The sequence below is a fragment of the Coenobita brevimanus genome, chromosome 78, assembly GCF_032717465.1.
Source record: "Coenobita brevimanus isolate Jiangsu-jjx chromosome 78, ASM3271746v2, whole genome shotgun sequence".
Taxonomy (NCBI): Eukaryota; Metazoa; Arthropoda; class Malacostraca; order Decapoda; family Coenobitidae; genus Coenobita; species Coenobita brevimanus.
This window is the reverse complement of record NC_137031.1, coordinates 6,013,587-6,028,995: the sequence shown is the minus strand read 5'-3', so window position 1 is coordinate 6,028,995 and position 15,409 is coordinate 6,013,587. Positions and strand designations below refer to the sequence as shown.

Here is a 15,409-nt window from a genome sequence, read left to right as displayed (position 1 = left end):
TCGGCTGGTGCAAGCAGACTGGGTGCTAGCATACGTTACAGTACGCGATGCTGGTTCAACAACAGCACCCCTTATGTCTGCCAAAGCAGTACGCGGCCGGAAGAACGCTCCCAAAGTTTAATACTCTGGCGGGGCACGAACCCTCGTTCTTCCATGTATGAAAACGCACACTCTACCACTGTACCATAGAGGCTCCATATACATATATATACCGTGTATACATAGTGTATATATATATATATATATATATATATATATATATATATATATATATATATATATATATATATATATATATATATATATATAACACATGCCATTTACACATAACCATCTCTCTCTCTCTTTCTCTCTCTCTCTCACCTGAAGGAGGATGGAGGGGGGTGTGCCAGTACGGAGCAAGGTACGTGAAGCTCCTCATGTCTGGCCGCTCCGTACACCGTCTGCTGACCCTCCTGGCACGTCGGAGGGACTGGAGTTGGGGGATGGGGAGAGAGTCATTTAAGTCTGGGGTTACATTAGGGGTAAAGAGAGTCATCTGAGTACCCGAGAACAGTATAACACCGTCTGCTGACCCTCCTGGCACATCAGGGGGGACTGGCGGCGGAATGGAGGGTGCAGTCATATCAGTGTATGAAGGGCTATGTAAAGTGTCATATGAGTATGTGAAGGGGTAAGTACAGTATCATAGGGGTATATATAATGTATGAGCCTGGGACTGCATTTTCTACTACTCCTACTCCATTCAGACGATTTTATTGAGTACTGAATAGACTTTTTGTATTCGAAGGATAAGATTCAGCCTTCATTAGCCACTTCACTGTTACTCATCATTACCCAGTTCAATAACATCATCTGGAGGCTGCAAGAATGAATTAACACTACGTTATCGGACTGAAGGGGTTAAGAGGGAAGAAGGAAGTCACCTAACTATGGATGTGTTTGCATGAAAGTAGGCATGTAAATATGTCAGAATCTGTGTGTGTGTGTGTGTGTGTGTGTGTGTGTGTGTGTGTGTGTGTGTGTGTGTGTGTGTGTGTGTGTGTGTGTGTGTGTGTGTGTGTGTGTGTGTGTGTGTGTGTGGTTGAATGGGTGTGGGTGTGTGTGAATGGTTGTTCGTGTGTGGGCGTGGGTGTGGGTGTTTGGGTGTGTGAGTATATGTGTGTGTGAATGTGTGTTGGTCGGTGGGTGTGCCCGTGGGTGTGGATGCTTGTGTGAATGGGGGTTGGGGTGTTCATGCGACTGAGAGAGAGAGAGAGAGAGAGAGAGAGAGAGAGAGAGAGTACTAAGAAGTGCAAAAACAACAGACCTGTTGTTCCTTTCGTGGGTGTTTGATATTGAGAATGTTGTAACTAACAAAACTATTCAATCGCTCAAGGACAATGGTAGAAGAGAGAGAGAGAGAGAGAGAGAGAATACTACAAAGTATCTGAACTGATAATGGCGTTGTGATCGTAGGGTATAAGTGACGGACCTGGGTCTTTGGCTCGATCCTGGCCGTTGTAAGGAACAGTTTGAGGATTATAATGTACATCACCTTGTTTACTGTTGTGCTGTGTGGACCCACCGACGCCTCATAACAACACTTGCACTAATACTGTACCGGAAGACCGGATCTGAATACCATGTCCCTAGCACATCACAGTGTGATATTGGGTATTGGGATGTCAACAAATATTCTTTTGACTGGTATGAATACCTATTGTTTAATTCTTTTTTTCTCTCTCTCTGTCTGACTTCCTAAGGAGAAAATGCTCCTGGAGGCAGCAAGTCCAAACTAATATAGCAATGTAATTGTACTGAATAAATTAAATTCCCTTATTTATAAACCCAAGCATTTTTCCCATGTAAGGACGAGGTGAGGGAGGATTCACAAAATAAGAAAAGAGAAAGTAAAAGTGGGAGAATTATTATCAACATTTCCAGTTAAATGGGCGACAGTCATTGACACATTATTCAGTCCCCCGGAATCCTGCTTCCATCTTAAAAGCTTATCAGATTATTATTATTATTTTCATTATTATTATTATTATTATTATTATTATTATTATTATTACTGTTATCATTATTATTATTATTATTATTATTATTATTATTATTACTATGATCATCATCGTCATTACTCTTATAACTATTGCTAATGATGGATTTTACATTGCATACGCGCTTCACATACACCTGCCGAATAGATTACAAAAGACTTGAAATCAGAATTGTAAGAGGCTGCATATTAACGAGTATAATAAAACTACAAACAACTTATTTAACTAACACGGGAAACAGGCAAATATCGGGATGGCCGTTTGAACCCATGAAAGTATTTTTCATTTTTCCTTATCTCCAGTCCTTTTTATCCAGCTTGTGAAAAATCTGATCTAGTGAAGGAGTTTATTAAGTCAGTATCCATTCCCTTCCAATTGAAAAGATTCCCCCAAGCTTAAAAAAATTATTCAGCTTCACGAGGTTAATTGTTTTATTCTATTGCAACTAATGTTCGACTATTATACTGAGCTTATTATATGACAAGAGGTTGAGAAATAGTGCATACTGAAATGTGGAACAGAAGGGGAACTACATCAGAAGGAAATAATAAAAAATGAGTAATGTGTCAGCGAAGGTGAATGAGCGAATAAGTAAGTGAGAGTACTCACACTTGACGGCCAGGGTGAGTGTGTTGGAGGTGCGGTATATACTCACACTTGACGGCCAGGGTGAGTGTGTTGGAGGTACGGTATATACTCACACTTGACGGCCAGGGTGGGTGTGTTGGAGGTACGGTATATACTCACACTTGACGGCCAGGGTGAGTGTGTTGGAGGTATGGTATATACTCACACTTGACGGCCAGGGTAAGTGTGTTGGAGGTACGGTATATACTCACACTTGACGGCCAGGGTGAGTGTGTTGGAGGTACGGTATATACTCACACTTGACGGTCAGGGTGAGTGTGTTGGAGGTACGGTATATACTCACACTTGACGGCCAGGGTGAGTGTGTTGGAGGTGCGGGCTCCCTCAGTGTTGGCAGCAGCACATGTGTAACCCCCTGAGTCGGCCCTGGATACGCCCCTCAGCACCAGACGCTCAGGCACACCATCTGCCGCCTTCTGCACAGGCACGCCCTGCCACAGGCACGGGAAGGCTGGTTATAAAGTAGATAAAGCTGTAGACTTGGGAGGGGTGATGGGGTTGGCCCGGGGGAGGGGGAGCTGGTTATAAGATGGATGAGGCGGAGAACATGAGAAGTAGATTGAAACAGGCACGAGGAGTCTGGTTATATGCTGGGTGAGTCAGGGATGGGGGGGGGGGGGGCTGGCGTAGGCAGGAGAACGAACAAAGGCGTTTAAAACTAGTGCCAATCGATTGCACGAAGGAAGATATCAGACAGTCAGCTTTTTACCATGCTACAGCATTTCCCTAGAACACCACAAGCAACGATTAAATTTACATCTAGATCCCTAATTTTGTTGCTAGGCGAAGAGGGACACAGGAGAAATAAAGTTTGTCCAAGAATCTGACCGGCCGTGAAATCACACTCAGGTGTTTCTAGTTGCAGGCTGGATGTGCTAACCATTACCCCATCGGCTCCTCCAAAATATGTGGGAAGCTGGTCATAATGTGGGTGAGCCAAGGAACAGGGGAGGGAGGTGTGTTAAGGCATGGAAAAGTCTGGTCATACGGTGCATGAGACAGGAGACATAGGAGGAAGTTCAGGGCAGGCACAGGGGGGCTGGTTATAAGGAAGGTGAGGCAGGGAACATGCCAGGCAAACCAGGCAAGGCAGGAGCGAGGTTGGTTAAAGGGTGGGTAAGGTAAGGGACATGGGAGGCCTGTTTGTCTAAGAAGGGGTGAGTCTGGTCAAAAAGTGGGCGAGGCAGGGGACAGGTTCGGGAGAGGATGCTTGTAGTGTGGGTATGGCATCCTCGGAGGGTTGTTATCAGAAGGTGGTTCAGGGAGAGGGGGTGAGAAAGGATTTGCAAAGCACGGGGGAGGATGTTAGAAGGTGGACAAAGACGGAGACAGGGTGGAGGGAAGGTTCGTAGGCAGGGATGAGATTGTCCATAAACTGGGTGAAGTGGAGGACAGGAAGGAGGTTTGGGAATAAATTAGTAGGTGTTAGGATAGGATGAAGACGGCTTAGACTATAAGAAGATACGGTGGGGTGGCGTATATGATTACGTATACATGGGAATATGTACTGTATATATTAAGGTGTATTAAGGTGTATATATGATAGAATACTCATTGATAGCGTTAGGCATATAACAGAGGAACAACTTGGAGAAGAACAAGGGGGATTTAGGAAGGGAAAAGGGTGTGTAGATCAGATATTTGTTCTAAGATGTTTAGTGAAGAAGTATCTAGAGAAGGGAAAGAAAGTGTATGCTGCCTTCATGGACTTGGAGTAAGCTTATGACAGAAGAGATAGGCAAGGTATGTGGAAGGTATAAAAGAATATATGGAGTGGAGGGGAAATTGTTGAGTGCTGTGAAGAGTATGTACGAAGGTTAGGTTAGGTTAGGCTACGGTGCGAGTGGATGGTGAGCTGAGTGAGTTCTTTGATCTAAATGTGGGACAGAAACAAGGATGTGTGATGTCTCCATGGCTGTTTATGGATGGAGTTGTAAAGGACGTGCAAGGTAGGGCAGTGGATGTGGGGGTGGCCCTAATGAATGAGGGTGAAATGTGGAAGATTCCGGGGTTGCTGTTTGCTGACGATACAGTTTTGTTGAGTGAAGATGAATGGGAGTTGCAAGGTTTGGTGAATGAATTTGGAACAGTGTGTAGGAAGAGGAATCTGCAAGTTAATATAAACAAGAGTAAAGTTATGGTGTTTGAGATGAATGAAGTCACAGAATGCACAGTGAGGTTGGATGGTGAGGATATGGAGAATGTGAGTGCATTCAAGTACTTGGGTAGTTTGATGAGTAAGGACGGAACTTTGGGGGATGAAATGCTTGAAAGGGTACAGCAGGGAAGGAAGGTTATTGGTTCACCGAAAGCAGTGATGAAAAAAATAGGGAGGTGCGTATGGAAGTTAAGAAGTCACTGCATGAAAGTATTGTGATCCCTAGCCTGACCTATGGAAACGAGGCATGGACCTTGCTAGAGGGGGAATAAGTCAAGAGTGAGAGCAGTGGAAATGAGTTACCTGAGATGAGCATGTGGACTGACATGGAGGGACAGGTTAACAATGAAGAAGTGAAGGAACCATGTGGGGTGGATATGAATGTGGTTGAGAAAATTACGAGAAATACACTGAGGTGGTTTAGACATGTGGAGAGAAGGAGAATGAAAGATCGACTAAGAGGGTGTATGTAGGTGAAGTGGAGGGAGGGAGAGGAAGGGAAGACCGAGGATGAGGTGGAGGGATGCAGATGAGAGGTATATGAGGGAGGGGGGAGTGAGTTGGGGGGAGGGCATCAAATGGTGGGTGACAGAGAGACTCGGAGGCGTTTTGTCTGCGCCCATCTTTTGCGGGATTAGGGAGTCGTGCTATAGATAGATAGATAGATAGATAGATACAGTAGATAGACAGATAGATGTTTGAGGATACTGTAGGTGGAGTGATTATGTGAGGGCGAATAAATGGGAGTGATGTATACTTGGAGTGGCAAATATGTCGTCATGTATAGGTGAGGATGTATAGGATCAATGAGCACATGTGGCAGCACATAGGTGTGGCGGCCTATACGTGGGAAGTATGTGACTGGTGGCATATACGTGAGGGCGTATCTGTATAGATCTAAAGAAACTTCACGTGAAGAAAGCATGAGGGAACATCATCAGGACAAAGCGAAAGTGTAACGGGGAAAAGAATGGATTTAAAAAAAAAAATGCTGAGAGAGCCCCTGTTAAGAAGGAGTCGTTAGTGGACAAACATGAAAAACAAAAAGATTTACATAAGATCTATAATCGAAGAAAGAGAAGCAGAAAGAGATATAAACAGGTAAAGACCAGCAACAGAGAGTTATTACAAGATAAATACGCAAGACGGAAAGATTTATAACAAGCCAAATATGAAAGAGGAAGCTATACATTGAAAACTACGAGAGTTAATAGATATCAATGGACAAATGCGAGAGACAGATATATGTGAACAGGGATGCTAGAAACAGAAGGCGTCATAAGTAGACAGCATATTAGAGACATAATAGTTCTGAATGGACAAAAATGAGATACAGAAAAAGTTATAAACATGGAAAAATATATATCTTTAAAAGTAGGCAAAGCAAAAAAAAGCAAGAGATGTTTGTGGATAAATTAGAGAACCAGATATAATTCTAAGTGGACGAATATGAGAGAGAGAAAAAAATATATAAGCGAATAAATACGAATGGTATAAAGAGTGAAACGTAAACAAAGAGACAAAGTCATAAGCGTAAAAATACAAACGACACAATGAGCTTCAAGCAGACAAATACGGGACTGAAAGATTTATAATCGGAGAAGTACGGGAGAAACAAAGAGCTACAACTGAAAGAGGCAGGACACAAGGTCCGAAGCAGACAAGAACAAGATTCAAGGAGTTTAAAACAAAAAAATATGAGAACCAAAGATATAACCAATGAAAAAAGACATCTAATGAGAATTTCACACAGACAAAGCCGAGACCTAAAGGATTATAACCCGATAAAGACAATATCTAATGAGTTACAAGCCGACAAGCACAAGAAACACGGCTATACATGCCCGAAGACGAGACAACAAGAGTTATACACAGCTAGTCTAGGCATAAGTTCGGGACGCAAAGTCTGAGAGGCAAAATAATGAAATTTTGGCACTGTCTAAGGTAAACAGTGTCAAGAAATAAGCAGTGTAAGAGATACAGTTAAGTAATTTAACACTCTCTCTTAGCTAAATTAAATCGCCTGGAAGAGAATACCAGACTTGTTCCGACAATAAAAGGATTAATGACTCCAGTATTAACATTCAGGTTCCTGTTTGGCTCATTTTCCGCTTAATACATTCGTCTGAAGTAACTGGAACAAAATACGAGATTAAATGACCATAAGAGTGTCAGTGTAACATATCTACGTAGAGATGTCGATGTGATAAAGTGGAGAGGGACAGGTGGGTGAAAACATAATGATAAATATTGACAGACGGAGAGGACACAGACAAAGCATGGGTGACGAGTGGAATAAGGACGAGCAGTGGGAGGCTTGATGGGGCGACAGATAACATATATACAGTACAATAAACAGTGCGTGGGATAATTGAGGAATCAGTTGCAGAATTTAGGACTATGTGAAGATGAATCGAATCGATGAGGTATGAGAGGAGATGAAACGAATATAGAAAGAGAAAATTTGTCAATAAACGAATGAAATGGGGAGAACGATATAAAGGGAAGAATTCCTGCACGAGAAAACACTTATCAAACTTACTTGTGGTCGTGTCTATTGCAATATTGCTGTACAAATTAACCACTTTCGTTTTACTGTAAATGAGTCATAGGAGTTTAGGTGTAATTACCGTCAACATTAACACTTTCGTAGTAGGGACAACTTTAGCATTATATCTCAGCTGAAACCAGACATTTATATTCAACTGAGGGCGAATCATGTGACCCTGAATTACAGTGTGTCTATGACATGGAAGTTAATGCAGAAATGAAAATATATATATATATATATATATATATATATATATATATATATATATATCATCATCATCAGCCGTTTGAGTATCCACTGCAGGACCGGCCTATCCCGACCGAAGTCGGACGATACAGCCAATGTATCTCTTCCAAGTGGCTTAGGCTGTCTAGTAGATATTGTATGTAAGGTGAGAAGTGCTTGTTATTGTAACTGTCGTGTTGGAGTGGCTTTGGATGTGTGTGTAGTCTGTTAACCAAGTGTAATTGGCCCGCGGAAGCCCACTGGGTGCAAGCATACTTTATAGTAAGCGACACTGGTTCAACCATAGTACCCCTGGTGTCCGCCAATGTAGTACGTGGCCGGGTGAACACTCCCAAAGTTTATTACCCTGGCGGGGGGCGAACCCAGGCTCACCCGTGTACGAAACGCACACTATACCACTGTACCACAGGGGCTCCATATATATATATATATATATATATATATATATATATATATATATATATATATATCGTTCAGTTTACTCAAATTGAAAAGAATTTACCATAATTATTCGAGAGAGAGAGAGAGAGAGAGAGAGAGAGAGAGAGAGAGAGAGAGAGAGAGAGAGAGAGAGAGAGAGAGAGAGAGAGAGAGAGGGAGAGAGAGAGTTTATGTGTGACTCCCCACTTATACGAAATGCTAAACATCCATTAATTGACAACCTTGAAGCCACACCACCCAAGAAGACACACACACACACACACACACACACACACACACACACACACACACACACACACACACACATGGCTATGAAACCTCTCTTACTCTCCCTAATTCTCTCTCACGGCCGTATCCATGTCGACAAAGGATTTCTTAGCGTTTCTTTCTTAGTGATTTACGTTGCATATCTAACCTTTATATTGACATGAATTCTAGTTGTGTCTTCACAGTGTCAGCATGGCTTGCATCATTATCATAACCCAGGATCTGGAGAAGTGTGCAAAATGAATCGCTATGGAAAAAATGTTACGAAGTCTTCCATATCACAATGCCCTCCTTTCTTGTCCTGTTATTCGTTTCTCCCCCATTGTTTACCAAGCCTTTCTTCTACCTACATCTCTATCAAGCCACCTGCCTAATTTCCCTCCTTTCTCCATGGCTTTTCTTGTCTTATTTGCTTGTTTACCAAGTCCTTCTACTTCTTACAGGTCAATCAAATCATCCTTCTGGTTTTCCTCCTTCTCTCTCAATTCCCTCCTTTCCTGTCCTGCTATTACTCTCCCATTTGTCTGCATACTAAGCCACTCTGTTTCCTCCGTGTAGTGCTGGAGAGGGATGCATTCAAATGGTGGCAGTGATATAATCAAGGTTCTCCACCGGAAGGTTATTATAAACATTCCTCAACCCTTTTCCTGTTCCCGTAAGGAGGAAGGTGAGCTGCAGGAGGAGGGCAGCGTGGGTCTGTGGTTCACCGGGGTTCCAATGAGCCTGGAGTTGCAGCTACCACTGCAACAAATTCCACCTTCTTTCACCTACCTGATTAGCGACTTTATTTTCTTTCCTTTATCCTCACACCTCCACTTCATTTACTTCCTCCGCTCTTCCCCAAGTCCCTTCCTACACATTCGCCTCATCACATCCCTTCCTCTTCCACAGTTGTTTGTTCCCCTTTCTTCATTCCTCTCCAATTACTTCTGCTGCTATAATTTTCTTACGTTGTTCACCTAATATTATGCTTCAGTTCCTCTTCCGTTGGTTTTATGCTGTTTTCTCCGCCTTTTAAATCAGTTCATTCAGATGACGTATTTTATTATCTGTTATACTACCGATTTTTTTTTTTTTTTTTTGGGGGGGAAGGGGAGCAGTTTTGGAGATACTTTAAAAGTGGAAAAATATACCCTTCATTCACCCCTTTCACTAATAGAAATCTACCACAATCTTGAGTGAAATCCATTGAAGACAACAAGATTATGGTTTAACAATACGACATCGGATTAGAAGAGTTGACTTCTCCGTCTGTATCTTTATAGGACTCTCTCTCTCTCTCTCTCTCTCTCTCTCTCTCTCTCTCTCTCTCTCTCTCTCTCTCTCTCTCTCTCTCTCTCTCTCTCTCTCTCTCCACATCATAAACACTTACTCATCCAAGGGTACTTCATATATATCACAAAATCATCACACTGTATCTGCCACTGGACTAAGAGAAATCATGCAAGAATACGTTTAGTTTGCTTGCAGTAGTTATTATACGAATATTATAGTGAGTTACAGATGGTGGCAGATGTGAGGAAATAGAATAAGCAGCCAAAGAAAATCAATCGATGCTTTAATTTGTCCTGGGTAATGTCGGGTAATACCGTTTGGCGTTCAGTAAGGCATCGCAACAAAAATGTAAAATATAATCGTCATTTACACCCTCAGGCTCCTATGACTCAATCTCAGCTAAAATAATGGAAATCTATGTCGGTAGGTGAAATACAATGCTAGAGTTGTGCAAACCATGCAAGGGTTAATGCCGATAATACCGACACCAACACATTTAGGCTCCTATACTGACGCTCAGCTGGATGAAGTCGTATGGCGTTAGGCAAAATATATTGTCCAGTCGTGAAAGAGTTAATGATGACACCATTAACACTCTCAGGCTTAGCTGAAAAATTCGCCTGACGTTAGCTGACTATAATGCTAAAGCTGCTCACACCATGGAGGGGTTAATGCTGACAATATTAATACTCATATTCCAGCATTAACTCTGTTACGAGTAAATAAAATCGTCCAACGTTAGTAAAGATATAATAAAGTTGTCGTCACCAACGGAGGGTTAAGAGCTTTGTATTGCATTCCAGTTACCCTCTGGTGATTGTATTCAGCTGAATATCCACCTCAGCCATACGATTATACAACTGAGCAGAAAAGTATTCACGAAACAGGGGCTTGTTAGGAATGTCTGGAAGGTTGCATCCGGGGTTAAGGAAGAAGAAGGCCTCAGATTAATGTCTATTGAATGTAGAAGTCATGTAGGAAAACTCATTTTTAATAAATCACAATCTTCCCTTTCAGTGAAGTAAACAATGACTTAAGCTTCATCCAGGTACTCAGTTGTAGTTTACTGTTGTGTGAGCAGGAACAAGAGGGAAACAAATTTTGTCCGAGAGTATGATTGGGCAGAGAATTCACGGATGGAAGTCAGCTTTCCTTTTGGCTAGATAGAAGTGTGTGGGTGAACCAGCAAAAGCCTGAGTGGGACCTTTGATCTGAATAGGTCCTGGGTCCCTATTCTCGTCGGCTAGGTAAGCTCCATTTCGCCTCTTTCTTAACGATTTATTTCCAAACTACCAATTAATATTCTATTTTTGCTTCTTAAATCTTTTTAATGTCGTCAAAGACTGAAGACGGCATGAATAACACCCCCCCAAAAAAATATAGTAACGAAACGGAATTACAAGTAAACCGGCACGGTGAAGTTGTTAGTAAGGTTCCTGACAGCACGAGAATACCATCCCTGGATGTTGGCAGGGCAACGAGATTACTGACACAGCAATGCAGTGTATATCATGGTCGGAGGAATGGCACGTGTACAGCGTGACACACAGTTTATGCACACCCTCTACTCCGATCCCAGGCTGAAAGGATGCCGCTCCCAGGGCATCTCATCAAAAGAAGACTTCACTGGTTAGAACGACTTTTTTATTTTTTTTTAAGACTGCACAATGAACACTGTCAGTACCATCTGTTCCTTATGAAGCCTAACATGCCTCGAACTACCACAGTAGCACTGGACACCAAGAATTCTTTCAGTATCAAACCCTGGCCCCAGAGTTATTGACGTGAACTATGTAGTGTACAGCACGGTCAGCATGACGACTTGGGTTGACACCTGACCCATGGTTTATGTTTAGCCTATACGTCTTTCCAAAGCTGAAAGAATGTCGTATCCAGGGTTCCACATCGAACGCAGGTGTTGGTGGTGGTTCGAAGCTTTTCTAGCCAACACGAGCACCACTGTCATCGTGACCTGATCCTCGCGTACTCTAACAAAGCTTTGAACTGCCACCTAAACAATGGACAGCAGGTCTTCCTTCAGTGTGAAGTCCTGCAGCGACATCCCTACAAACAAATTTACGATTACTAGGTAACATCAACTATGAGTCAACGACTTTTAGGTTTCTATGTAGGGAGTCGGAGAGCAGTGGTACAGCTGGCAGTTTGTGTTTTGGTAAGGCATATTACTTCTCTTGTCTCCTGGTGTAATTATATTCCTGTATCCATTTTCTCGTCGATACATGGATCCCCTACTGCTTACTCGCTGTCGGAATTACGAAGAGAACCTTCAACAAGATGAATTGGCTGAGGTGCAGTAAGGTTACGATGGACTATTGTTGTTTAACGACTATAATATCGTTAAAATAGATTTATGCATATCGACTGCAAAATCGGTTATTGAGGCAGATAACCCATGCTGCAGAGAAAGCCTTCATGTAGTGGCACTGATATAACTGGACGGCTCCACTGCCCGGTTATATAAACATCCATCTACTCCCTCCCTGTTCCTCAAAAGGAGGGTGGTAGACGGCGGGAGAAGGGTAATTTCAATTTGCAGTCCACTGGATTCACATTTTAGATAACTCTAAGGCCACAACAGCAGCAGCAGCAAAAAACAACAATCTATTTCCTCGGTGCGTGTGTGCTTGCGGAATCATTGCACTGGAAATCTCTGAAATCGTTAGCCGAATCAAAAACTGAAGATCTACTCAGTCAATAACATTATTACATTAAGATATATTCTTCGGTTAACGCCAAACGATTTTAGCAAGTATACGATATCCCAGTCCGTCAAAGAGCTAGAAACATTTCAAGGGACAGCAACTCACATAACTCTAGGAGCATCAAGCACCTCCGATCGTTAACTTATTGAAATTTGGTTAAAGTTTCGAGACTAATTGTCCTTTCAGCCCGAGGACGATAATTATGCTTCATTATGCATTTCTTTTTCGTTAATTTAGCTTAAGAGAGGACCCAAGTTGAGGAGTGACATAACGGTATATCTAACCCCTAAGGTTCAAGATGTCTCTCATGTGAACAAAATCGCTGGAGATGGCTACCACAAGTTTAAGATAAACGTCAATAGACTGAAGGAGTTAAGAAACAAAGATAAATAATTCAATAGTAAGCTTGTATTCTTACCTCCCACCTCCTCCGCCTCCTTGACGCAGCCGTATCTTTATAATCTTCTAAACAGTTTTACACGGGAACTCGTGACGTCATGTACAGTCATGGACAAAGGTTCGTCTGCTAATCCACTGCGTCTGTTTGAAACATGTAATGTCTGTCACTTTCTACCCTGACGCGTCATATAAAAGAGAATCAACTATCGGCAAACAAGCGTATCAGGACTCTCTTAGCTTTGGAATATTAGCCAACTGAAGAAAGTGTGAAGTAGATCAGATGGATTATGGGGAGAACATTTGTCCCTGATTGTACATGGCGTCAAAGCAGCACTGAGTTGTCAGTCACGGCCATAAGTTATTCTGCTTCATCCAAAGGAAAACATGTTAGAATTACAGAGGTATTCGTAAATATCACCTCTTTTGTCAGTTCTCGTGTATTGCGAGGACGTCCCAGTCATCGTTATCAATATCTACTGTATGTTCATAAGACAGTGTACATACTATAGTAAACTGAGGTAACCTGTAACTGGCTGTGTATTTTCAACATGCATGGATAACCCACTCCCATACTCACATCAGCAGACTGAACTCTTCCCTGAACTCATCAGTACTGGCATGGAGGCACAGTATGAGAACTACCCTGTATTTCCTTAACCTCTTGACTCCTTTTTTTTTTTGCTGTGTACAAGAAACCTTAATTAACTTGAATAGATTCATTGTTTGGGAAGGAGCTAATAAATATTATATCTGACTTCAGCAGTCATAATAGTCTACCCAGAGGTGGATAAAACTGACAGGGGATAACATAATGAAACTAGAAAGCGCTCAGCGAGCGCATACCTCCCCAATGCCCTTGCCATTAAAAAGGATCCGGGTCCGGATCCGGATCCACCCCAGAATTTAATCAATTCTTTCTTGGTCTATGGCCCACCGTTCCACAAAATTTCATTGCAATTCATTGAGGAACTTTTGGAGATAATGTGCGGGATACTCCGGATCCTAATCCGGATCTGGCCCAAAATTTGATCATTTATTCATTGGCTCATGGCCCACCATTCCACAAAATTTCTTCATAATCCGATCATAACTTTTTGAGTAATCCTGCTAACAGACAGACAGGCAAACAATCAAACCAAAGCGGGGTAAAACATACCTGCTGGCGGAGGTAAATGAAAGACACGTCACCAGATTCACGGAAGTAACCAGCTCGTGGTGTTAATATTGCCAGTTGTCAGGTATATTTGTCTCCCGTTAAGATTTACTGTACTATTCCAGGTTAATAGATTATTAGGGGGAAAATATCAAGCTAAAGGGTTAACTTGCATCGACTACGGTTGGGAAGTATGCGTCCCTGCCTGCTTTAACCCTTTTACCACTTGAGAAATGATGTTGGAGAGAGACGCCTTCATGTGGTGGCACCGACAAAACTGAGCAACTCCTCTGTTTGGTTAAACAAGCGCCAACCAACTCTCTCCTCACCCATATCCCGAAACAAAGATGGAGGTACAGGATGAGTGCAGCTTCAGCCTGCAGTCCACAGGGTTTACGTTTCGGACGGGTCAGGGGTTCCAAGTACTGCTACCACGTGAGAAACATTAACATTTTTTTTTTTCCCTGTTATGCCAGGTGATTTGATCAAACCGAAAGTAAATCCACTGAACCCGCGGATGTCTTTCATTTCGTTCTTATTATTTCCTGACGATTACATTCAATTTCAGAATAGACTTTCTGAAGTAAAGAAGTTTGATGTGGCCTCAGTAAACCCTTTCACTTCGAGGGGCCTCTCTTAAGTTAATAAAATCGTCAAGGTAACAGCAAAAATTTACCTGAAAAGACGTCAGTAGGATGAGAATGGTAGATCCTAATAACGACACACACTGCATGAGCAACATGCGAATGTATATTAACGTGTCATGTTCAGAATTATCACAATTAAGGAAGAGGTGCCGTAAAGCCTCTAAAGCCAACTATAAGAGGATCATTGGGCTAGTATTCTTATCGACTTGGGAGGTTTTCTAGAACCTCTTTCTTGTCAATTAAGTTCATCAAAGGGAACGTTAATATTTGTCTGTATATTTATGCTGATGTGTTGATATTAGAGTGATATTAATGATACAGAAGTGATTACTGAAGTCAAACAAGAGAAATGAATCACCAAGGAAAATGCGCTAGAAAACAGATGCAGTAAGTCGCTAAGGAAGACATGTTGGCAAAGAAAATGAATCGCTAAGGAACTTGGCCTAGAAAGCAGATACAATAAATCGCTAAAGAAGAGATGCTAGGAAACAGATAAAATAAATAGCTACGAAGATATGCTAAAATAAAGGCAAAACACGCAGCTAAGGAAGATGGGCCATAAATCCTGCAACGCCGAAGAGACAACGAGTCTGTCACTTTGCTGAGGTGTTGTATAACCCATATCATGGCTCCAATGGACCCTATTAGTGTGTTGTGGTTGTGTATAATTTACGTCGTGGCCCCATCTGATCCTATGAGTGTGCTGTGGTGTTGTATAGCTCACAACGTGGCCCCAGTGGACCCTATAAATGTGCTGGGGTGTTGTATAACTCATATCATGGCCCCAGTGAACCCTATTAGTGTGTTGTGGTGTATAACTCATATCATGGCCCCTAATGGACCCTGAAAGTGTGCTGTG

General features: G+C 42.2%; 1 protein-coding gene across 1 annotated transcript in view; it reads right to left on the bottom strand.

The window, feature by feature from the left end:
• Positions 1–15,409, bottom strand: part of LOC145408653 (uncharacterized) — a 198,893-nt gene that overhangs the window by 40,307 nt on the left and 143,177 nt on the right. Inside the window, exons 11-12 of the mRNA XM_080279336.1 lie at positions 2,974–3,121; positions 364–472 (exon numbers count right to left, since the gene is read on the bottom strand). Coding sequence (XP_080135462.1) covers positions 364–472; positions 2,974–3,121 — 257 coding nt within the window. The remainder of the gene's footprint in view (positions 1–363; positions 473–2,973; positions 3,122–15,409) is intronic.